At 44.8% G+C, this 25,800-nt stretch overlaps 1 protein-coding gene across 5 annotated transcripts in view; it reads right to left on the bottom strand.

Moving 5' to 3' along the window:
- Positions 1 to 25,800, bottom strand: part of AIFM3 (AIF family member 3) — a 479,089-nt gene that overhangs the window by 304,697 nt on the left and 148,592 nt on the right. For all 5 annotated transcript variants that reach the window (XM_069619126.1, XM_069619124.1, XM_069619123.1 and 2 more), the window contains exon 4: positions 17,926 to 18,164. In XM_069619126.1, the coding sequence (XP_069475227.1) occupies positions 17,926 to 17,956 (31 nt within the window). In that variant the 5' untranslated portion in view covers positions 17,957 to 18,164. The remainder of the gene's footprint in view (positions 1 to 17,925; positions 18,165 to 25,800) is intronic.

The raw sequence follows: 25,800 nt of genomic DNA on the forward strand, positions 1-25,800 counted from the left end.
TAGCTGTAAAGTCAGAGATACTGAGCAACGGAATGGTCCGGCAAAAGGAAGTAGCCCACTCAAAAGTCTCCATGAAAGGTGAAAAGTTTGTATCAATAAAGTGAAAGAACTGTAAAAATGAGGTGATTGAAATTAACCCAGAGAAAAGGTGGGGGCGGGGGGGGTAAAAAGGGGCACTTTGGTGCATAATACTATTTACTACCCAGACCAGGAAGCACTGGTGCAAATAACATAGGAGTGTGAATTGAAAGCTGGAAAGTCGAAGTGGTCCTGCACAGGTCTGTAGAAAAAGCAATGCACATTCAAAAGTCTTCGACATCGGGAAACATTTCAAGCCCGACTGAAGGAGATCAAAGGTGAAATAAGTCAGGGGAATGGAACCTCTGAAGGAGGTGAATTAAGCTTGGGGAAGGGAACCCATGCAAGTGTTTTGTTTTGCTGTGAAAGGTCTGAGCCCGATTTTGAGGGGGAACGACGTGAACTTTCTGGTGAACTGTACTTTTGCTTTTAGAGGTCTGAGCCCGACAGAGGGGGACCAACGTGAACTTTTTGATGAACTATGTTTTGGAAATTGGAAAGTAAGACTTTAACGTGGAAGGCCAGGAGGGCCTTGATCCACTGCCTTTGTGTTAAGAGCCTGAGCCAGAGTGTGTGATCTTGCCTACATAGACCGCCTTATTCCGTGCTGTCCAACGTGGGGGGGCAGAGCGGACTCAGCCACATTTATTCTTTATATTTGAACACTGGCTTTCCATTGCATACATATTCTCCTTTTCACATTTTTTGTACAAGATATAGGGCAGACATTAGGTTTTTGTTAGTATAGGCCATTTTGATTTGACTAACTCAACTAGGACTGTTTTATTTATTATTTGATGGTCGAGACTACTTGCATCTTAGCTATGGGGCAAAGTAGGAGTTTCTTCAACCACACTGAAACTTCAAGAAAGGTTTTACAAATTGTATCCTTTGTGCCAGTGTCATACTTGGGATACCATGCCCCCCCTTACAGGACTCACTAAAGCAGGTACGTCACACTATGAGGGCTACTAGGCCCCCCCATACCAGATCCAGACATTTGCAGTGTTCTTATTTGAGTTCACGTATTTTGGGGCCAAGTCTTTGGGCATGTGTCTGTGAAAAAGAGGAAACACGCCCAAATTCCCTTAGAAACAGGCTCAAACCACACACTCTGACCATACTGGAACAATGTTTGTGTGCAGCTTCATCAAAGTGATTTACAGTGACCATACTGACAAGGATTGTGGCCGCAGCATCATGGAAGAGGGCTACAGTGACCATACTGGCATAGATTGTGGTCACATCTTCATGAGTGATTTACAGTGACCATAATGGCCTAGGCTTTGTCCACAGCTTCATGGATGCGGTTAACAGTGACCACCATACTAGCAAAAATTGTTGCAACAGCTGCATGAAAGTGACTTACAAAGACAGTTCTGTTGGTGACATTGCAACTTCTACATATTTACATGTGTGACCATAGGAAAGCAATTGCAAATCGTGTCGCTTTTTAACACATTTTTCTCAGAAATTGTAATGTAAAAGAACCCCACCCAATCACCCTACATTTGGGGAGGAAGGATAGTTTAGGGGCAACGTGCTTATTTTAGAAGCAAGACAACAGAGCGCAACACAGGTAAGAATCCCAATCCCACTCCCACGTTTAGAAACCACTCATTGGTATTAAGCACTTTATAAAATAACAATTATAATATAATTGTCAATACTAAAATACATTACTTAGGTCTCCATTGCTACGCTTGTTCGCTTGCCGCATTTTATGGGGAATTGTTTACAATGCTAGTATTCACTAACGAGCTGTCCCCTGCCCATAGCACCAAAAGCGACCTCTTAATCTGATGTGCAATTTTTATTGTACTGGCTGAAAACAGTGGTGGCTGATATGTTTGATGCTCGATTCTAGTAGCAGCTTTTTCAGTATTTGTTGAAGTCTCCTCAAGAAGTGCAGATCCCCAAGAAGGTCGGTTCATCATTCTGTGATGTTCTTTAGTTATATATAAGATTCCTTATAAGTGAATAGATTCAGAACACTGAAACATTATTATTTTTTGTATTGTAACAGTTTATTGAGAAGCCATTATCAACACAGGGAGTTCCTTGCCTCCCCCCTCAAGTGTTTATGCAGCAAACTGTTTAACAGATTCTTTTTTAGCCCTATCTCAGACATTTATCATGCCCCTTGGATCCCTCTCCCCCAAGCTAACAATGAACCAAGGACCAGGCCGGTGCATGGGAAATATATTGGTATTTCTTTAAGTTAAAAGTAATAGAAATTAGCACGAAAATGTCAAACACCACTTTATCCATGCCATAACACAATCAATTTAACTCAGCATAAATAAATCACAAAAGTGAGTTAAAAAGAACACAATTACAATTCTTCACTTTCTGCACATTTCACTTCATGAAATAATTACACTGATCAATTACAAAGGCACTTATCATGTAATGTGCGATTTTGATTTTCCTGCAGGTTTAAAAGGCTAACAGTACGATTTCAAGATTGGTAATTATGATTTCGCCCACACTTTTGGTTTAAAATAAACACAGGGTGAATTATCGGTTTGATTTTCAGACCCCCCTTGCTTTGGTCTATTTTGGGAAGTCAGACAGAAAAATGTGAATGATTGGGGAATTTTGGATTTCAGACCCCCCTTAATGAAAGGCCTGTATTGGGGAAGCTGGTTAAAAAGGTTGGCTGATTTAACAACAAAGACACGCCTCTTCCTTAAAGAAGTCGGGGTCATCTGGACAATAAGGATCACCCAAATAAATTATAGGCTATAGTTTTCAGCGCACACTGGGAAGTGAGCTTTGTTAATTTAGAATTTAAACATAATTCACCCTGTTGAGTTCTGCCAAATGGGGAATTAATTAAATTAATATTTCTGGTTAAATAGGCCATGGATCTACACAGTTTTGCCTCCTGCCCACTATAAAGGGAAAGGATTCAAGGCAAGCAGCCTCCCCCACCTTTTGGTTTCCCAGGGCTCAGTTTTACTTACAAAGCAAGCCTCTGTTTAATGTTCAGGAAAGCCAGCTGCATTTCAGGACACTCTGGAAAGATAGGGGAGGTTCTGGTCACTCCACTCTCAAAGATGGCCTCCCGCTCCCCACCATAGGACCCAGTCAGTTTTGAGGCCTTCCTAGAAATAGACAGCTCCACCCAGATTCACTCTCGGCAATCTCCTCTGGTGTCTCCTTACAGCTGTAAGATGGTAAGGTGCAGCAACCTTCCTGATTGTCTGTCTCTTGTCTGCCTGTCTCCCTCTCAGTGCAGTCCCCCTTATATATCTGCAAAACACCATCAATTTTACAATCTTGGGGAAGTACCCTGCAATAGTTCCTGCTACTAGGATTGGACAGTTACCCTTCTCTCTCCTCCTAAACCCAGCCTCCAAGTCAGGTTTGATTTAGGGGTCTGGAAAAACATATGGCAAATCCCATGTGTAATCGCCCTTTGTTCTCCTTTCAACTTTTTTTTGCAAAAACGAGTTATGTATCACTCCATTATTTTACTAACAGCTGCCATACTAAACATATTTTCTGATCCAGCTAATCATAAACCGACCACCAAATCCATACCATGTAACACGGCCATGTGGCACATTTCTGCCGTTTCCATAAAAAGCACAACAGTTATGAAAATGTAAGTTATTAAGTATATCCCTAATTTCATTTTCTACCCACTCACCAACTCTCACATTTGGAACATGTTCAGTTCAGTCAGAAACCTAGGCTAACTGGCCATTTCAGTTCCCAGAGTCACAGGTAGATGACTTACATGCCCAAATTCACCTGGAAATTACATTAAAAAAATTGCACTAAAATGAAATCGATCCTCTTTGTGGTTGCTGAGAAAAAGACCTAAACGATAGTCACTTTTTCTGCCTTCCGGGCCATGTGTTTTCACTGGGTCAGCCTGTACCCAGAGTTTTATTTATCTGTCTCCTTTGTGTTGGAAGCTTGCTCTTTGAGGTGGGTGCCCCCATTTTCACACATATTAGTCATGCTCCATCCAAGGGTAACTTTTCTTGAAGTCAATGCTTTCAGAGCAAGCAGGTCTGGAGAACACTCAATTTTGACACCTTTAGCAGGACATTTTATTGCGGTTGGTCATTAGATAGGAGATGTGACATCCAGGCTGGGAGTGGGAAATTTAATTGTGATGTTTTTCCCACAGCCAGCAAAAGGGTTTGCCTGGGGCTGACATTTTCCATGAAGACAAAGTGGCTCTTCAAATGTCACTGGAGTTTTGTAGATGAAACATAATATGCATTGCTTGTTGTCAACCCGCACATCATGTTTTGTTATCCTGACATTTTTCTGTGAGCAGTGATACTTTTTTTCTACTTTTAAACTGCTTTTATTTGCACACACCTGATGAAGGGAGACCCCTTCTCCTGAAACATGTAGTGACAACAGGAATTACACTTGACAGTAGATGTGGCTACAGACTGTGGACAATTCCTGTAAAACTTTATCCTGTCAGTTACCAATTTTATGTTATTGTATATGAAGTCAATATGTAAATATGTCAAGTTGCAGTATTACTGTTTACTATTCAGAATGTGAAAGGAGGCACAAGTTGATCCTCTTAATGTATAATATTTGAGCTTGAATTTGAGCACATCTGTGAGGAAAAATAAATGTACTTTTCACATCTTGAAATTGTTGTTTGCTTTCATTCAAAGTGCTTTTGAATCTATGAAATGCATAACACAGTGTTTGCGGTTCTTTCCCAGAGGAGTGCCCGGGTATTTCCATTTTTTCATAATTGTATCACTTCAGCCAGGGATATGATATGATGTGGCATTTATAACGCGCCTGTACACAAGTTGTTCTAGGCACCAAGGATATCGACCTGGAGCACCTGAAATCATACGTACTCAAAACTAACATTTTTAATTGTGTAAAATGTACTAGTGCCTCCCTCCCCCCCAGGTGATGTGGTACGTTTGGGTGCCAGATACCACCCCTTTGTTTCTAAACTCTTGAAAGATGTAAGCTTTGATTAATAAACATGCTTCCATCTTTCATCTAGTGCCGCCTGACACTCTGGCAACATGATCACCGTGCATGGTTGCCCGGCCGAATCGGGAGTTTGTTGCAGCATGCGCTTCTGTGAGGTGCTTGTGGGGGGTAGGGGGGGTCATCAGGGCATGCAGGGGGCCCCCCACATTTTCAGCTAAGCTATTGCCTGGAGAGTTAGGGGGCGGACGCAGGAAAAAAAGTGCCCTTTCCTATCACCAACAAACGATAATTCAGAAGGGAAAAAGTAATGGAGGAATGGATTCATTTTTGGTAAAAATAAAATAACGTTGTATGCAGTAGTTCCCGCCAAGTTTGACCAGGGGCCCGGCAAAGCAACTGCAGCACAATGCTGTGCTATTCTTTGGACATGCAGATTCCTCCAATGTGGCTTGTTTGTAATCCCCATGATCCTGCTGCTTGAATGTCCATCTGGCTTTTAGAAATGTATTGCACTTTAACAATGAGAACATATCTGTTTTTTCCAGCAGAAATGCCACTGTGCCAGTGTGGCATGGGCGCAGATGCCCTCTGTATCTATCAGGCATAGTTCGGATCCACAGTGGGAAAGCTATTAAAGGGATTTTGGAAGTAGGCCAAAGAGAGCATCCGCCCGTGGACAAGGCTACTATGCCAGCTTCACACAGGACCAATCTCTGATTTGGGAAAGCGTTTCATGTTCGTGCAACAGCCTGCATAAGAGGCTTAGCGAGCATTGCTTAACCTATAAACCCCAATGGTATGAAAGCAATGTACGGCACAGTCATTTTCCCGAAAGCACACAGGGTCCCCCCTAAGCCCTTTCAGTTGTCATGGTTGGGCCTGGCGGGGTGTACTCAATCAGGCATTCGCCTCGGAGGCAGCGAGGTGGCGCGGACACCAGGCGATACATGGTCCCGGGACCAAACAAGATTTACATGGAAAGAGCTTAGGGTCAATGGCATCAAATGATGAAAATCACAAAGAAGGCAGAGTTGCCGCCACACAGACTTGTGCCATTCTCCCATGATATAACAGTTAGTCAGTGCTTTAAGTGGGGTAGTAAATTGAGGGGGGGGGGGCTCTCGTTAGGGGGCTTGGCCTAAATATGAGTGCTTAGATCAAGCCCCCCAACAAGAGCCCCCCCTCCCAGCCCTTGCATTCAAGGAGCCGTGGTTAAAGAATTGCCTGGGGGTAAGGTGGGATGAGCCTCCCGGCAACCCTTTAACCACATGGCTCCTTGAATGCAGTGTGCCGCCTGCTGCGTGATGTCTCTTTATTCCGAAACAGGAGGACAGGGTTGGCCAGCCTCTCCTTTTGTTTCTGCGTAGAAAGCTAACACGCAGTGGAAGCCCTTCAACCAAGCACAGTTAATGGGCTTCCTGCTGCATGTTAGCGCTTTACTTAGAAACAAAAGGAGAGGCATGCCAACAAAGCCCTCCTCCTGGTTTCGAATGAAGAGACATCACACAGCATGTTTAGCAGAAGTGCTGCTCGGTTACACCGCTGATTGTCAGCATTTTGGATTAGAAAAAAGAAAAGGCGATCCCTTTTCTTTTTTCTAATCCAAAACACTGACACCTGCAAGCAGCCATGTAACCGTTCAGCGCTAGGCTAAATGGCTGCCTAAGAGGTCGGTGTGGCTGGGGCTATTCGGAGTGAGCCCCAGCAGGGCCCCAGGCTTGAGAGCCCATCTCAAAGACTGCCGGGGCTTGGCCCTTGCTAGCCCCTGTCCACTTAAAGCCCTGCATTTAGTGACATCTCATGACCTCCGATTCTGATAAACGATTGTAGTTTAAAAACAATACATCTTTTGAAAACATGGGGATCTATCTGGCGATTATGGCGAGGTTTATAAGAGGCGCGCACAACGGGGTATACAACCTAGCAATGCCTCAGGCACACTTTCTGATTGATATCCGTGACTATTATATCCGTGACTGCGATAACAGCCGGCAATGGTAGGATGTCTGAATTAGTACAATCTGCTGGACACTACAGTTTTCAAGTGTTAAATGGCCCCTACTGGATCCAGTTGTACCATTTACGTGTTTAGTCACTGGACTCCAAGGGTCAGATTGAGAAATGTTTCTCCAGGCGCAAGGGCTTCTTATGGTTGGAAAAAAGTTAAACCCGCACCAGAGCAAGTTAACTCTCCATCACATAGAGGCATATGCCTGATTGGCAAGGCAATTTCCAACTTTCCCATGGGCACACGACTTGGCACTAATTCGGGCATTGCATGACACTTTACATCAGGAAACTGTACCACTTGCACACGCGATATAATGTAGTCCATGCAGTCAGTCATCTAGAATGGTCATGTCAGGGAATTTGCTGGTGTGTGCTCGAAAATAACCAGTAGCGTGTCCAGACCCTTTTGACTGGGTGGCCCAAGTGGGGCACTAACTTATACAGGGGTGGCATGAAGTACGAGCACACACATAATGATCAATGTTTAGGATCATGGGGTGGACCCAGGGGTGGCCAATCAGAATCCAGGGGTAGCACGTGCCACCACAGGTCACTCGCTGGACACGCCTCTGAAAAGAAGTGCACACCCGTGAATCAGTAACTTAGAATTCACAATCAGCTTAAGACCATCTCCATGCCACCATGCCGAGGCTGGTTATCGCTAACTATCCGTAATCCCCTTTTATTGTCTTGTGCCAAGTGGTCTTTGAGAAACGAGGGGAGCCACAACATAGCCAAACCCATTCCCATGGCAGTCGGAAGTCTCTGTAGTGTCTTAAAATCTGATGAATCAAGCGGCACTGCTATGGTGGGCGGGTTAGCATCTGGGGAGATTTTAAGATTCCCTCTTTTGGAAACAAGCAACCTGTTTCCACCCCTCTTGGAGTGTCTAAACCCTCATTGGTTATCACGGAGCCATGCAGTCTCTTAATTGGTCTGTGGCTCGCTGAGTGCTGTCTGAGTTTGGCCCATCAGATGTGGGTGTTGTCAGTAGTGGGGCAATCGCTGCTTCCTTTTCCATGGACTGGATTAGTCCATACAGCGGGATGAGTGACTGCCAGACATAATATAACAATGGACTCCCATCGGCATTTCTGAACGTGGGAAACATGTTCCCCAGAAGCTCCCGCTGATCTGACTGCCTTAAGGACCCCATGAAGAGGCAGGGGCCTGATACTCAGGGGAGCAGTGGTCCTTCTGGTTCCTTGATGAAGCAATTGTGCGTTTTTGTTGAGAGCTGGCGTTGAAGGGTGGCTATTTTTGCCTGAAATACCGGAGGTAATTTCTCTGCAGGTTGGTGTGAGGCGAGAGCTCAGCAACATGTGGATTTGAATGGCTTGGGAAGTTCTCTTTTTTTGGCCGATGCAATCAGGTTCTGTAAGAATGCCTTCTACTTGCTTTCAGCCATGCAAAAGTAGCCTCTTGGTTGGGTTTCAGGAATGTTTCTTGCATTTTATTTGCCGAATGGCATCTTCACCGAATTTGTTTTGGCCGATGTATCTGCTTTTTTACCACAAACAGTGGGGGGAGACCGCCGGCACCCCCCTTTCACCTCCTCCTACTATATACACCTTACCCCCAACCTACCATCTACCTTTTTGTGGTAAATAAAAGTGGCAAACATGTATTCGGCAAAGTTGCCATTCGGCAAAAGTGATGCATACCCTTGTTTGTCCTTTGAAAGCAATTCAATTTTCATACATCTGGGATTCCTGCAATTTATGTTTTAGGTTTCTAGAGTTTCTTTTATTTGTTTTGAATTCCTCTCCAAGCCCTTTATTTGCCCTTTTAGTCTGATGACTAAACTTTACTGGCATATGGTGCCAGAACACAAAGGGTTTCCACCATTTCATGGCCCTGGAAAGATGGCTGAAGATTACATAAACCAATGGAATTGTCCATTGCTGTCCCTATCGGTATAATGGTGTCAATGGTAAGTCTATGGTGGCTTTCCACTAGCGGAGCAGGCTTCTGGAGCCAGATAAGGAGAACTTAATTATAACATTGACAAAATAGACTCATGTTCCATTCACAATTCCTTTGACGACAGAAGGCACGCAAGTTCCTGCCTACGACTCTAGAGCAACGTAATTACGCTTCACCTTCTCATTGGCTTTGTACATTAACAGCAACAGCACCATTCTAAGCAATGAGCGTGAGATATAGGTCTGACGCATGTCCCTTCGTACCACATGAACCCCAATCAGCTTTGCTGGTTCCACTGCATCGCCCCATAGCACCATGCAGGTAGCTTGTGTGTCCCTCGAAGTCATGGCCATTACAAGAGGCACGCTGGAGTCTCTGATCCAAGGGGTTTGCCTAGACATTAGTGATGCATGTGGCAGAAGAGAACATGATACTCCAGGCTGTGTTCAAGGATCTGATATCCAGGGCAGAGGGGGGATCACAGGAATCATTGATCGCCTGGACATTGGCAAAGCATCATCCAGAGTCTGGGCGGGGTGCTGCACGTGCCTCTGACTCCAAAGGGTCTCTTTATGCACAGGGTATAGGCCACTGCTGGCATTTAAACAGAGGGAGCTGTTCAAGCGTGCATGACACAAAGGGGAGGTTGGTTTAGAAATTGCATATACCCAAACCACTGTCCAGGCATTAGTGTTGTGCCGGGCAAAGTGCCACATGTGTCATTGATAGCCAGAGGAAGATGGTCATATGATTCTCCTGGTCACAGCTGTCTCCTGGCTTGGATTAGCCCGTAGGGCAATAGGTCCGGGCCCAAAGGGCCTGCCCAACAGGACTGGTGGGACGGTTTTCTGGGCGAAACTTGGCCACTTTAATGGCTTAGCCGCACTATACAATTGGTACTTTTTCCATAAGCACTGGCTGGTTTATAGTCATAATGTCGAAAAAAAAATGTCGACAGACAAAAATGTCGAAAAAAAAATGTCGAAAATAATAATGTCGACATCCTATACTTATAATGTAAAAAGTCATTTTTTCGAAAAAAAAATGTCGACATTTTTTTTTTGACATTATGACTATAAACCCTTAAAACTATCAACACCTCACCCAACACCCCCCTGCCACCCCCCCCCCACACCCCCCAACCACCCCTCATACTCAACACATACCAATTATTTATTTATTTATTTATTCAATAATTAAATAAATAAAAAATGTATTTACTATGGGGGGGTCCCCCCCCAAACCCCCCTCACCCAACACCCCCCTGCCGCCCCCCCCACACCCCCCCAACCACCCTTTCACCCCTCATACTCAACACATACCAATTATTTATTTATTTATTTATTCAATAATTAAATAAATAAAAATTGTATTTACTATGGGGGGGTCCCCCCCAACCCCCCCTCACCCAACACCCCCCTGCCACCCCCCCACACCCCCCCAACCACCCCTCATACTCAACACATCATATATATATTTATTTATTTATTTATGCATACACTAAATTAATGTCGAAAAAATATCGAATAATGTCGACATTTTTGTTTGTCGACATTATTGTTTTTCGACATTAATTTGTCGACATTTTGACTGTCGACATTATTGATGTCGACATTATGACTGCACACCGCACTGGCTCACTGTGCTTGTGTTTTCAAATACGCCTTTAGTTGCACATTTCGCCAAAGAAATGCTCCCACAGTCCCCACTCATACAGGTTTATGTGGTACATTCAGGGTAGTACAACCTGCCTAAAGGAGGATAGTAATGAAATTTCACTTACAGGAAGCTTAGTGTCCTGAGTTGCCTTTAGGACTTGAGAAGACCATCCAAGCAATTGTCAAGGACATGGGAAGGTCAAAGCTTACAAGGGAGGGATGTGTAACATGAGTGGATCTATTTGAGAATGGTATATTGTTGGCATTCGAACAGTGGGCAAATAAATATATTATGCTCACAGGATCGTTCTTAAACTGCGGTAGAACAGTGAAACAGATTTGCTTTCAACTGGGGGAAGATCCCAGGAGACTCTGAAATAAAACCAATTTTAAAAAAATGATACCGTCGGTGGGATCAAAGAAAGGATTCATTACTCAAATATAAAAGGAACAAATTAATGGGAAAACAAAATAGGTTTGAAGATGAGAAAAAAATGGGAAACGATTTAGGAATCGAGTAACTTATCCCCTTCACAAAAAAGTGTCCAGTAATGCTAAATTCAAATTAATATAATTTAATATCCTCCACGGGGTATAGTTAACCCAAGCAAAATTGCATAGGCTTAATCCAGTCTTACCTCACATGTGTCCCAGATGTCAACAAGAAATTGCAGGATACTGGCATGTGATATGGGAATGTCAGCTGGTTCAAATATGATGGCAAACAGTAATTGCCAGAACTAACTCATTAATGCATCGAATCTTCGATTGTAACCCATGTATTTATTAGCGAATTTACCAGGATGTAAAAAGTAACAGCACATTAAACAAATTGCCAATTTATTGATTCTACTTGGTCAAAAGAGACCAGCTATCTCTTGGAAATGCCTCAAAGGACCTTTGATTAACCAATGGCTGAAAGACATGCAAAGATCGAAGGAAATACTACGCAGTAGTAAAAAACATAATGAAGAAAATAATAGCCTGCTGGACTGGGGACAGTTATTCAATGAGTTAATATCATCGCTGGATGATAAACCACCCCAAGACCCATCATAGAGGGTGGATTTGAGTAATGCAATGTAGACAAGAGAGGTGTATCACGAAACTCTACAATTTACGATGGAATCTTGAATATCTGCGATCAGCTATTAATCTAACACTGGGAGGTTGCACGGTTTAATAATGGGGACCAACTTCTCAGCTAGATTACCAATAGACGATAATACGCTAAATCTGGAACAGAAAGATATTATCGAGATAAGTAAGCTTATGTTCATACATACACGGCTTATGCTGTCGCGTCTACTGCCAGGTTTCTGTAAAAAATCAAGTATGCCTGTGAATGAAAGTCACACTTTTTGGTGCCCAGGACTATTTCTCATTCCAGTCTGACCCTGGGTTCCATTGATAACAACGGATCTGTCCTGGCATCATCGATGCACTGGGTAGAGTATTACAGCTGTTACTAATACCAAGGATTCTGTCCGGCATTAGTAATCTACAGGGCCTGGTGCCACAGAGGTCATTGCAACACAGCATACTCTGCACGTATCATGTCATGCCATACAAAACCAAGCCAATGGCCGTCACCAGAGTCATGGTGATACGGCACAGAGGCTTGTCAGGATAGTGGCGTACTGTGCCCCCACCCGAGGTAACACAACTGTGGTTTATGGAGGGGGGAGTGAGAGGATATGAGAAGTGGGAATAGGATAGAGACAACCAAACAACTGGAAACGTGAGGAAAAGGGTGTATGATTGTGGTAGTTGCAGTGAATGTGCAATCAATGGTAGTAGACCAAAGGGATTCTGATCAGGAGACTAAGAGAATATAACCTGCCTTTGATTTCCAGGACATTTTCTGTGGGAGCAGTTTCTAGCACATGGATAGCATGCTAGAGTTAGGGCATGGTTGTGTGATGGACTACACTCTAGGCATGTGCACAAGCGCATCCTAAATCTGGCAGTGTACAGGTCAATGCAGGGCACACAAAGGGGGCGAAGGACCGGAAACAAAGGATAGTCTCAATCCTCCAAGTGCCATCCCTGCTTGGCCACTTGATGTGGAATGTACTTTGTTAGGCAGAATCCAGTGCAGTTTCCTTAGGGAGCACTACACCAGATTAGGACTACAGGTGAGAGCAATAAATCCCCTTTGGTATAAGTCTGTACCACAAAGATTTAGTTGGTAGCTGTGGCTGAGCAGTCAGTCTTATCTCAAGAGGGAGATGAGCAGTATTCATGGTTTACACAATAGGTATCACAATACTATGGGACAAGGAAACATTGGCCAAAGCTTTGTATCAAAAAGAGAATATATTTATTATATACACATCTAGTTCAATACATAAATCACAGTTGATAAAGTAAGTTCAGTTAAGTCAAGGAAAAGTATATACAGCTCCCTATTCAATTGTAGACAAGTTTGCGGTAGAGTGAAAACTGAGCAAAACGGCACAGTGAAAACCAACTACAAATGGCGCTCTAACAATTTACCTAATGGGAGGGAAAGCACAAGTTAAACTGAAATATCTTCAGACACCCCCTAGCAACACTTACCTGAAGTTTTGTGAACAAGTAATGCACAGGGACACTTTAGCAGGAAGATAAGTGAATGAAAACTGAGCAAAATGGCACTCCACAAGTTAAAAACAGTAGGAAGGAAGAGGGGTTTAGAAGATTTAGGTGCATCAACACATTTCTCATTGAAAACCAATCTAGTGAGAGCAGTTCTAACAAATCAGCCAGAGTCAATAGGCCTAAGCCAGAGGTACAGGACCAAGAGCTTAGGAGCAAAAATGTTCTTGTAGCTGCAGTCAAGTCTTTAGTAGAAAAATATTGAAGAGGTAGATGCGAGGCGAAAGGCAATGTTAAGAGAGAGGGTGGCCAACCCAACAAGTAGATAAAGGATTTAAAACACCTTTAGGGCTACCACGGAAAAAGGGAGGCCTGGCGGAACAATGTACCTTAAACCTGAAGAAGTGGCTCCTGCGGTGGTGGTTGTTCCTGGTAGTTCCGGCAGTTCGAGGGGTCCAGCAGAGGAAGAGAGGCTCTCGTCATGGAGGAAGGTTCGAGTCACTGCACTACCCAGGGATAAAACCAGCCGCGGTGCTGCCAAACGAAGTTTAAAAGGTATGCTCCTTTTAATCGCGGTCCGGGTCGATAGCTGCCTGGCTATCCGGTCTCCAAGTGCGGGGCACTGTCGATTCGACCAAGGCAGGTCCCGAGAAGCAATGGGTGAACTGGTTGTCCCCACCAGCTCAAGGGAAGAAGACTCTTTCGATGAAGATCTCCTCTCGTCGTGTGGAAGAAAAGTGGTGAGACGATCCGGCAGGGCTCCACCGGTGGTGTAGATGCTGAAGATGTCTGTGGCTTCTCTCCCCTTCGTTCCGTATTTCCAGTGGCGATGTCTTGCTCTTTCAGTCCTCAGGACCCTGCTTTTATGCAGAAAGAGACCCATTCATACAGCCTAGCTGTCACTCACACAGTGGAGTGGTCTTCTTGGCGGGAGACCCTCCAGCCTATCAGGTTACTGTGTGACCTGAGTTGCTGTGGCAAGTCTATCCAGAGGTTCTACTCCCCCTCCCAAACAACAGACCCACCCCAGACTTCGAGGCGCAGAAAGGAGGGCTTTACTTGCAGAAGCCCGCCAAAAGAGCAAACAAAGGATCCCCGACCTGGGTTAGGAGTATGGAGCAAAACTCGAGAAAGAAGTTAAATTAAAGTTCTGGCAAATAAAACCTACTGGAGTAAAGTTAAAAATAAAATAAACCGGCGGTATGTTAGAGGCTGTCAGTAAAAGTATTAGCCTCGAACAATGGGAAAATCCCATCGGAAAATATTTGCAGTTGAATATTTTTGGTAGTAACCACTGCCACCAGCCAGAAACTTTAGAGAGCGGGACTTTAAGGTACCCCCTCGAAAATGAACCTAAGGGAAAAACTATTAACCCTTTTCAGTACCTCCATAGTAAGATGGGTTGTACTGGTTAAGTTTGTAAGATTTGACTAGTAAAGTCAATGGAGACTTTACATGCTCTGGGAGACAGTAGTCAGTCACAGGGTATGGAGTCTATGTTTGGGGTCGCTATGACACCCCTGTGTCACTGCACGAAGGGTGCTGTGTAACACATGTGCATAAAGATGGTTCCTATGGGGGAGAGAAAACCCCATAGGAATTAAACATAAAAAAATAGCCTAGAACACACATAGCAAAAATGCCTAAGAGTGGGAAAAAGAGTGTCACTCTTAGCAGGTAAAAAGAAACAAACCCTTCAAATCCAGCAAAGCTGCTGGGGGTCTCCATAGGTAAGGGAAATTAGCTATAGAATGAGAATTCTCCCTAACATACTTTAATCATCAATGTTGGGGGATACAGGTAAAATGTAGTGCAGTCATTGAAAGAAAACCATCAAATCCTACCAATGTGTACCTCTCTATAATGGAAAAGTAGACCCACAGGTCAACATCCAGGCTGTGGACAGGTGACTCAAAGCTATTCTCCTCTATGTTATCACACAGAGGGATGCCATCAGAATGTCCTTCCTTATTAACTGATGTCGATGCACATGGCACAATTTAAATATCATCCCAAGAAAGAAGGTAGGCATTCTTACATTGCCATTATGTAATTAGCCAAGCTCCAAAATGAATTATAGGGCAATATAGTGGCTACAGGTTGACACCTATGAATGCTGCCAAAACGCTAATCAACCAGACATGGGCACATTGCCTCCATGCCACCAGATCCCCCCCACACACTAGTCACAACTAGCATGTCCACATACATGCTGATGCCATCCCCTCGTGGCCACGTCCCGCAAACCGGCGCCGAGTCTCGGCACAGGACTAGACTCCTATCATGCCGTCAAGGACAGCCACAAAGCAGCATATACTCTCCCAGGCCTGTTCTCACGTAAGTTATGTTAATAGTTCAGTTTGTATACTGCACTCGATTGGTCTGAGGTTGATCCTGAGAGTGGACTATTGTTCCCCCACCAGTGGCATCTGGACCTTAGCCAGCAGAGGAATGAAAAAGTGGGGAAGCGTGAAGAGGGAGCGTAGTTCCGCATGAATGATCATTGATGCCCAGGGCAGAGTGGCATAGGTGTAGCTGTCTCTGATTCCAAGAGGACTCTATAGACATCACTGATGTACAGTGAAGAGTGCCACATGTGCCACCGATAACCAGGTATCTGTGCCATCGAGTGCCATGTGTCACCAATACCATATTTAGCCCGGCACTGATCAAGCCTCAGTGATAGCCAGGGCAGGGGGGAAACTGGTATCACCCATATCCAGTGACTGTTGAGGCAAGAGTGATACCTGGGTAACAGTGCCACGGATGGCACTGATTGCCAGAGTGATTTTCGGGCATGTTTGGTACTGAGGTCACCGTGCCCTAGGCTTACTTATAAGAAGGAACTGTATCCATTATCAGGGATACAGTGTTCAGAAGTTGGCATTTTCTTTGGCATGTGTCGCATAGAGCGTGTACCCCATGTGGGATATCATTGTAAAAGGTCTTGAGTTTCGAACTCATATTAACGTTTTCCTCTTAATGGATGCATTTTTCTGTTGTTTGTTTTTATCTGGTTTTGTGTGCGCACTGAGGCTTTAGGGCGAGTTGCGCGTTATAAGAAAAATAGATTAAATAACTAAATAAGTGCGGGATGAGTGGGGTTGTTGATTCTGTTAGGCAGAGAACTAGGTTGGCTGAAGTGGAATAAATCCATCCTTTACACCCCATGCCTGCGCCTCACCACCCAAGCAACATGTACCAGTCTAGGCGAACGTTAAGGGCAGCATTACTATATACGCTTCATTTCCGGCGAGGTTCCAGTCTAGCAGATTTCGATCTTTTGTTACTATTGTAAAAAAGTGCTCTTACTATTGCTAGCCTCCGTTTTGAGATGTCTTCAAACACCTACAGAAACATACGTATGCATGTGCGACTGGTTTTTGTATGGGGTGAACCCCACTGTGAAGCAACGGAGCGCTGTCTGAGAAAGGACTACAGTAATGGGGTACAGTAACCTGGATAGACTCTTAGGAAGGGTATGCAGAGCGGATATACAGAGTCTTACCGGCAACACATACAGGTGCGGGAGGGAAAGGCAGACCCATTAGTTGGTGGATCTGCTGCTGCGGTTCTTCCGAAGCTATAGTCCCCTGAGATTCGTAGGATACGGCCTTCCTAACCGCACCGTCGAGTCCCTGTGCCCGCCCCAGTGATTCCTGGCCTTGACTTCTTCTGCTCCCTCCTGGCAATCATGAGCCTGAACAGACAAAAATACCTGGAGAATCTGGCTCATAAACACTGGTCGAAGTGGGTCGAGGCGGTTGAGAGCAGTGCTCATCTACTTTTTTTTAAATCAAGTTTTACCATTCCTATACTTTTATTTGAAAAAGAAACCGTTGCGAATTGGCTCTTTTTCAAAGTGTAGTAAGAAGTTGAAACGTGCACTTCTGTACACTGCACTGTACGTTCCCTTAAATAGCAGGTGCATTTGTTTGGGGGTTTGGATTGCACGTGGGAGGGGATGCAGTTTGTGGGAATCGGGGGCAGGCCGTCAGGAAACATACTTCCACTACTTCTTTTCATATACTTCAACCACTGAACATAAGCCCCTTTCCTTGCCAGGTCAAGTGTAGGAGAACGGTCTCACTGCTCAGTGATGCCTCATGCCACGTTCGGGGTGGTCACTATGTAGCAGAAGCTGCGCACAAGAGGTTAAATCTGTGTAGTGAATTAACATCTCGTTAACAAACCCTGCCAATGAACAGTTCCCTTAGCATCTGGGGTGCTTAGGTGGCACTGAAAGTTAAAGTTTACCCTCACTAGTGGTGATGACGTTGCCTGAGAGCTTGCAGTTCCTGCAGCCCACTGTGTGTAGACTCCGTGTTACCAGAGGCAGGGGTGAGCGCAACACCCCCACACTGCTTCTCGGAAGTGAGGTGGTCAGCTGCCGAGTCCCATTAAGTACCTGACCGCACCCCAAGAGAGAAGGTCCTTGCCCTTGCCTGGGACATGAATGTGCGCAGGTCAGTGCTCTGCTCCTTGACACTGCTGGGTGACGTGCACGTTGTTTTCTGGTACAAGAAGCTGCGTGTGAGCTGGGGGAGCTGCTGGGAACGGAATGCCTCTTTCCATGGATTAGCCGGGTCCTGCCGCGGCCGTTAATCCGGTCCCGCCAAATCCCTGAATTAACGTTTCGCGACGCAGCCTCCCTGCAGGCGCGCGCGCGCGCGTGTGCGTGACCCAGTTGCGCGAGGGAGCCTGGCGCGTGGCGGCGCACGCCTGAGAACGTTACCTGGCTTGGGCTTCGAGAAGCATCCTCCCATGGCGAGCTAATCCAGCGCCGAGGAGCGGGCAGGGCAACACGCTGCGCAGCTTCGGCTCTTTCCATCCAGGTCTCCAGAGGGGCCACGCCGCTGAGGCATACTGCAAGCGGTCGGAAGATACAGGCTTCACAGAGGCAGCACTCCCACCGAGTCCTCTACACAGTGGAGGCCTTTCTCACCATCCCCAAGAAGAGGCCTTCTTCACCACCTGTAGGAAATCAGAATGGGCAGGTCAATTGGCGACTCAATGCAACTTCATTATTTCAAAGTAACAGAACATACTACAGTCACAGATCGAATAATAGCCCTGGCGAGGGCACAGCAAAGTCCATCCCATTCATACAGGTGGATTTTATAGGAACGCCGTCCAATGCCAATAAAACACCCCTGCCACTTTAACCCTCCTTTCTGGATTCGCTTTTTTCTCGAGCTCTGATGAACCCACAAATATATATTAAAAAACAACGCATGTGTAATCACATTTTTTTTAAAAAGGTTTCATCTCTTATGTTGGTCGTTATTATACAATATTTCCAAAAACAAAAGGCTCTTCACGCAGACATTGCCTGTGGCTCAAACAGGAAACATGCACTCTGCACCCAGTGTCAATACCCCCAAAAAGTATGGGACATAGTCCTTCGTCGGTCTCTAGTTGTGGCTATTGCTCGGGGTGGTAGTGAAGGATTGTTGCATGGGTGTGAAGGATAGCCCAAATGTGCGTGTGTGCCACAAAATCCACCCGTCTTCATGTGTACCAGAAAGCAAAGTCTGCGCACCACTAAGGCTTGAACGAGTAGCATGGAGCTGCAAATAATAGAATAGTGTCTAGCACCTCTCACTGCACATAGATGAAACCCAGGATGTAGACAGTTATTTATCAAGTCACCCATTTCTCCTCTCGCACACGGCACCATTGCAATTTAGCGGTAGGCACAGGCCCATTCCACACACCCTGCACTCACATGTAACACAAATACGATTGCACAACAACTCTACCATAAGAATGAAGCTACTTTTAACGACAAAGATTCAAACTGTAAGTTCCCACATTACTCTCTATCTACTTAAACACAATCCTCCGCCTTTTGTTCATAGTATACCTCCCCTGCGCCCGTCCACATGCCATTCAGACATGGGTGTCTGGCAGGGGCCTGGCCACCCTCACATAACTTTAATTGGCTGAAATACACACATGCATAATAGCACCTCCCAATTCTCCCAGATTTTGGACTCCGGTCCCTACGGGGGCGTAAAGCCAGCAGCATGTTGGGACCATTATTATGATGAAAGGCGCTATACAAATGACAAAATGAATGAATGAATGAGTCCCATCTTCACAGACCAGTGATGGGTATGACAAGAGCAGTGATGGGTATGACAAGAGCACCCTCACAGGATGCTGACAACCCCCTTTTCTAGCTTTAGGGATAACGTCAGCCAGAGTTTCCAGAGCCTACAAGTTTTCTGGCAAGGGTGTCACAGTATGATGTAGCACCTGACAATGAAAGATGCTGAAAGTCTTCCCCTATTTTCAGGAGTCATATGGTTTAGGGTGAACCCCATTGCAATTGTATCTAGCATAGCCTTCACTGTATAAAACGTGTTGAATAATTATCTGAAATGCCCTCACACCAGTGTCACTGACCATATCCTAGTCACAACAGATCGCTGGCCCGTCTTCACTCTGATGGTTCTTAGGATCCGGTGGAGAATACTGGACGAGCTTACCTACCCACCTATACTGGGCACGAAGTGTGAGACGTGACCGAGCCATTTTGAATTAATTAACACTGCATTCATTTGCATAATTAGTACCCGGCAAGGGACAATGAGCGTGTTACAAGCAAGCTCATTGGCTCTCGCGGAGTCGTTACCAGCCCGACAAAGCCTTTGTTGGGCTGGTCGCAGCCATGTCCTGGCCACCATGGAATAGGGAGAAGGGACTACTTGTAGTCTCTTCTCCACATTCCATGGCGGTCATCTTTTTTGTGGCCTTTTTTTCTTAGTTTTTCTATGGCTGCCATGGAAAGGGAGAAGGGACTACGTACAGTCCCTTCTTCCCGTTCTGTGGTGGCCATGTTTTTTCTTTTATCAGTTGCTGGACGGCACAGGCGTCTCACAACTTAAAAAAACACTATTAGTACCCCCGCCTTACATGCAGAAGTACTACTAGGAATAAGCCCCTTGCCAGTTGGCCATTACTGCGTCAGGTAACGCCAGGGGCTTGTGTTAAGGCCCTCAATTTGCTCGGACATGTAACTATGGGTCCCGGGGCATTACCTGAAGTGGCAATGCCCCTCCAGCTCGGGGTTTAATGCTTAAGTATACAATATTAATAAGAACATTCATAGGCAATGAAAATTCAGCCTATTATCTCTGGTATAGACTCATTCCAAATGTTCTGACTTGAGCATTAGTTTAAAATCATTGACTTTCCTCTTTAGTGGCACATCTCTGTGTGCTAATAGCCTTACAGGCCTCAAGAGGAGTCAGAATTGCTTCGGACAATGACTTTTGTCCAATTTACAGCCCTTGGCTTTGCCTTAGGGAATATTTTGGGGTGGGTCATTATCCCGCGATCATCACACCCCGCTCGGTCTATGTTGAGTAATTGGTATGTCAATAAAGTGTTATTAGAGGCAGTAGTACCATGATCTTTTCTACTCCAATCTCAGTGAAATAGTTCAGACATTTAATGGAGATGCCAGAAAACATATCTAAAAAGAAAAAAATCCCCCATTATAAGAACATTTGGTAGATTTCTAAAAGTTTCAGACATATCATTAGATAACGCATCTGCACTGGCAGCTTAATGACGTACATAACACTAGTCAAAGGTGGCCACAGGAATTGCACAGCAATGCAGTTATGCAGAGCTTGGTGAAATGGCAAACGGATCAGTGAAAAATACAATATAAAAGTCAGTGGGAGCTGTCAAAAATGGACATCAGGGAAAAGAGTGCCTTGCATGCTACCCAAGATTCTTAGAAGGCAACATTCTACGGGCCAGATTCACAGAGCGCTTGCCCATGGGACTGCGCCATTATAAACGCTTCTGTGAATCAGGCCAATTGTGTCATACCTGAGCAGCCATGGCGAATAAACTCTGCTTTATCAACGGACAGGTCTGAGGCCAGGTTTCTCTTGACACTCATGTGGTAGCTAGAATGAGCACAAGGATTAACCCTGCAACGCATTGCAGTGGATACAGGAATCGACAAGTACAGTGTGAAGAAGCTCAGAGATCAAGAAATCCATTTCCAGGGAAAGTGATCACCAAAAAATAAAAAATAGTTTATTAACTACAAATGAGGAAAAGTTAAGAAAGCACAAACAAAAATAACAGTGCCCTATTGGCGATCAGAATAAATACAGAATTTGCTGATCAATATAAAGTATGGTTCAAGACCCTAGTCTAAGTGTTTATTTGGTCAACCTGTTAAAGTATGGAAATATGGAAAACATTTGTTTTAGAAAAACGCCTAAATGTTTGTCTGGTTGTTTCAGTGGGACGATATGGAGGACCAGGAGAGAGGGGATGTAGATGTTGTGGTTGAAGTGAGATCCAGCTGCGACAATTTGCTGACAGAGTCATGTGACAGAAAGCAGGCACCCACAGCATCAACTACCTAGGAACAGGATGAAACACATGACTTCTTGCCAAAACCGCTAAAGGAACGAAAGAACGCCTGTACAGCAGAAATCCTTTAGCAGAACACAACTCCCATTTCATTCCATAACCAAGCCGCGGGAGAAGCCCAAAATGCAGATCAATACCACCACGGTAGGAGCCGTGGCAATGTCGCACATCATTACGATTGGCCCCCTGCCGAAACACCAAGCTAGGCATGACGCAAGAGTTTAAATTGATTTACCCAGTGTGCACCACTGCTTTGAAGTCACTCACTGCATGCCACCATGCTGATCCAATCGGTCTCCCGTTGTTTCCACGACAGTAATTACTTCGAAAAATACATGTAGTTGTGGGTTAAGGGATAAAAAGGGGTTTGGGAGGGGGCTGGGGCAGGAGTAGCAATGAAGGGAAAGGGCAATGGGGGGGGGGATCACCACAAATTAAAAAAATAAATACATTTGAAAATTAAATTTCTAAGTAATTTCTTGGAAGTAGATTACTTCGAAGTAATTACTGTCGTTGAGATGACATGGAACCGATCCAGTGCTGCATGGTGCCATCGCAATGGGTGGTATTCCCACACTACCTCCAACCCCCAGGCTTATCAAACTTTTTTGAAAAAAAGCTGTTCATCATTCAAAGAGAATGGGCCTCATTACAAGTTTTCCGGTCCGGTAGTAACGGTGCCGATAAGCTACCGGCACTGTTACTACCGGACCAGCAAACTACGAGTTGTGCTTGCGGGTGCCTTTCTGCCCGCCAGCTCACCGGCACCCGCGAGCACAACTCGTTCGATGCACCGGCACCATTTGTGAATGGTGCCGGTGCATCGGACCTCCCCATTCCAATCGGAATGGGGAGTAATGGATACCGGCACCAGGCAATGGGTAATTACCGGGTCCGCCGGTGTCGGCATACCCCGGCAATTGCCCATTGCCAGGTGCCGGTAATTTCACGAGTTTGGCGGCAGCTGTGCCGGTTTTACCGGTACGGCTACTGCCAAACTCGTAATGAGGCCCAATGACTCCAAAGCTCTTTCAATCACGGGATACATTTTGCCAACGGAAAACTGTACTACTTGCAACCAAAACAAATCTTAGCCTCACATGGGAGGAGGAACTGTCAAATGGCAAAACGGGCCCTGACCTCATAGCTTTACATGAGAAACATGAACACTTGGGGGAATCTTCACATTATCTCGAAATCATAGATGAGTCACAGGAAGAGATCCGTCATAAGGGCCAGTTGTCCACAATAATATGTAGAAAACCTAACAGGCAAGAAAAACCAACAGAAGATCCTTGGGCTTAACAAAACCATGTTTATGAAGGAATATGTCAGCGTAGGGTTACTAGAAGAATCAAAAAGCATTCAATACCCTCCTTCGACTTAGAAGGTTCTTCACCGCCACACTATCAGGTTGTGTTTTTTCATGTAAGATAGACTTGGGAGTGGGGACAGCGTTTGAAAAACAACTCATGGATGTAAACTACATTAAAAAACGGGTGAAACTCAAGTAGCTGAATGAACAGGATTATCATATACATACTCTTTGGTAGGAAGTGAAGCTCTCAAATTAAACTCAAAGGCATGAACAGAACAACACAAAACAAGTACTGCTTAATTATCTAAGTGACACTATACATCTCTTGATTTGTCTGAGGATAATAACCACCTGAATGTCAATTCTAGGGTAGATTTAACCTCTCTGTGTTCAGTAGGTCACAGCTTCAATAACTCAACCCGGTTCTCCCAGCGAGGAATAAATAAAGTATGCCCCAAAAAATATAACTAATCCATGGTGAATTGATTTGATGGGGCAAAGAAATCAATCAACCTTAACTTACGCAATCAATTCCTATAAATAATAAAAACAGCATTTCGGTAAAAAGTAAATATCACGTGCATACAGGAAAAAGAAGTTAAAGCAAGCATTGGCAAAGCCAATAGTTTTGGGTTTGTACTTGTTTATTGCCTTTTACATTCAGCATGAAGGGAAGGAATGAGGAATGACAGCACAGGGAGGATGAAATAACAGCATGAGGGGAAGGAAGGGCAGCACCATGGGGCAGGTTGAGGGAAGCTCTGGCGGGGGCAGCACAAGAGATTAATGACAGCACGAGGGAGAATACAAAACTCCAATAGATGAAAGCTAGGCCAGCAACAGTACACATGAGCATTATACAACATTTGAAGGGAGGAGTGACAGCGCAGATGGGGGAAAGGAGGGACAGCGAAAAGGGGGTATGACAGGGCAAGGGGGAGGAATGGCAGTGCCGGGGGGAGGAGGGACAACACATGGGGGAGGAGAGACAGCACAATGGGGGAGGAGAGACAGCACAAGAAGGAGGGGGAGCGGGGACAGCAAAAGGGGGAAAGGAGCAAAAGCACAAATGCGGGGTGACATTTGTTAGTTGTATGTATAATTGCAAGCTTTGGTCACAGTTGTCCTATACTATAGTTTTGATCTCACTGTGATTTCTAACAAGCACACCTGTATGTTGTCAGTGGTACTGCACCTCTCCAATGAACTGCAATCTACAGATGCTCTCACAACTTAATTTATTGGAGAGGTGCAGTACCACTGACTACATACAGATGTCCTCATAAGTAGAAATTGCATTGAATTTTCTTATGAGGACATCTGTATGTTGTCACTGGCACTGCACCTCTCCAAAAAATAAAATAAAAAACAAGAACCATGGAAACAGGAAATGGAAATGAAAACAGCTTGCGAGAAGGAGAAAACTTCTCCACTGACAAAATACAGATGTCCTCATAAGAAATCACATTGAGATTTCTTATATGGACAGCTGGATGTTTTCAGTGATACCGCACCTCTCCAAAAATCCAGCATGGAGACAGGCTGTGGTGAGAAGAAAGACCATGGCATGCCAAGATAAAGTACTTCTGACTGGGCGAAAATTTATTAAGTCACTATTGGATTACATCAGCATAATGGAGCAAGAAATAATATTTAGGGAGTCGGCCGATCATTCCACAGCATTTCCAGTTATCATGACAATGGCAAAGCCAGCTTTCTGGCATCCCGTTACTCACCCTCTTCTCCATAGCAATCGTGATGGCGAAATTATTGTGACACACCACCAAAATGCACCAAAACCAAAAATACATACATTTACAATGTCCATAAAAACATTTGAATGTAAAATCTCAAATACACTTTACGTACTCAAATTTGTAGATAGTTTTTAGTTAGCTAGAGTGTTCAGGACGACCAGCGGTATGCACACATTTTGTTTGGTTTTGCCACGTTTTACCAACATATTTCAATGTTGCTCTTGAGTCGTTTTCATTAGATGTTGTTTTGCACAGCTACAGTCCTTCTCCGATGGTCTATATATAATCAAGCAATAAGCCCCGAGCCGCGGGCGCAATACCGAGATCAGTAAAGCCCCGGGCCCATAGTTAACGAAGGCCCGGGGCTTTACCTGACTCGGTCATTCGCGTTTTTTTAATGACATTTTATGGCAAAAGTATCTAACTGGCGCTGGAGTTCACTGGGGTTTTAGGTATAGGCAACAGGTCTTCTGCCCAAAAAAGCCTCCCTACTTTCTCACCACGTGCTACAGGCGCATCTGCTTCCAAAGCATTTAGCTAATTAGCAGTATCGTTGATATAGATTGAAAATAGCAGTGGAGCCAGCACACACCCTGCCTGACGCCTCCCCCCCCCCTTCTGTTGTTAAACGGTCTAGTACATGTTCCTGCCAGGCCTCACTGCACCATATCAAAGTTATCTGTGTACAGGAAATGTGTAGCGTCGACTATCCACGGTGGGACTGCTAGATCTACTAATAGGGGCCAGAGTTGGGACCAAGACCCGGAATCAAAGGCTGTCTGTAGATTGATGAATGATGTGTATAGAGGCAGCCTCCTCAAATTTACACAGTCATTTATCAGCATTGTTAATCTAAATGTTTGGATAATTACTGATCAAGATTTTCTAAATCCGGATTGGTCAGGGGATAAGAAATTTGGATCCTTGCACCAGTCTTCTATCCTGGGACAGAAGACATAACTAAACTGCAGTATCAACATGTATAGCTTCCTTAACCTTATCAAAACAGGAGCATGCCAAATCCAAAAACTGACCAGGATCACATGTGGTGTGTGATTGATGGCTCAGGTGATCAAATTCTGGCGACTATCATGATGGAGCTTCAGCCTTAGCATTCTATGCCAAAAAG

This window comes from Ambystoma mexicanum, chromosome 10 (assembly GCF_040938575.1).
Source record: "Ambystoma mexicanum isolate Mex_15411 chromosome 10, UKY_AmexF1_1, whole genome shotgun sequence".
Taxonomy (NCBI): Eukaryota; Metazoa; Chordata; class Amphibia; order Caudata; family Ambystomatidae; genus Ambystoma; species Ambystoma mexicanum.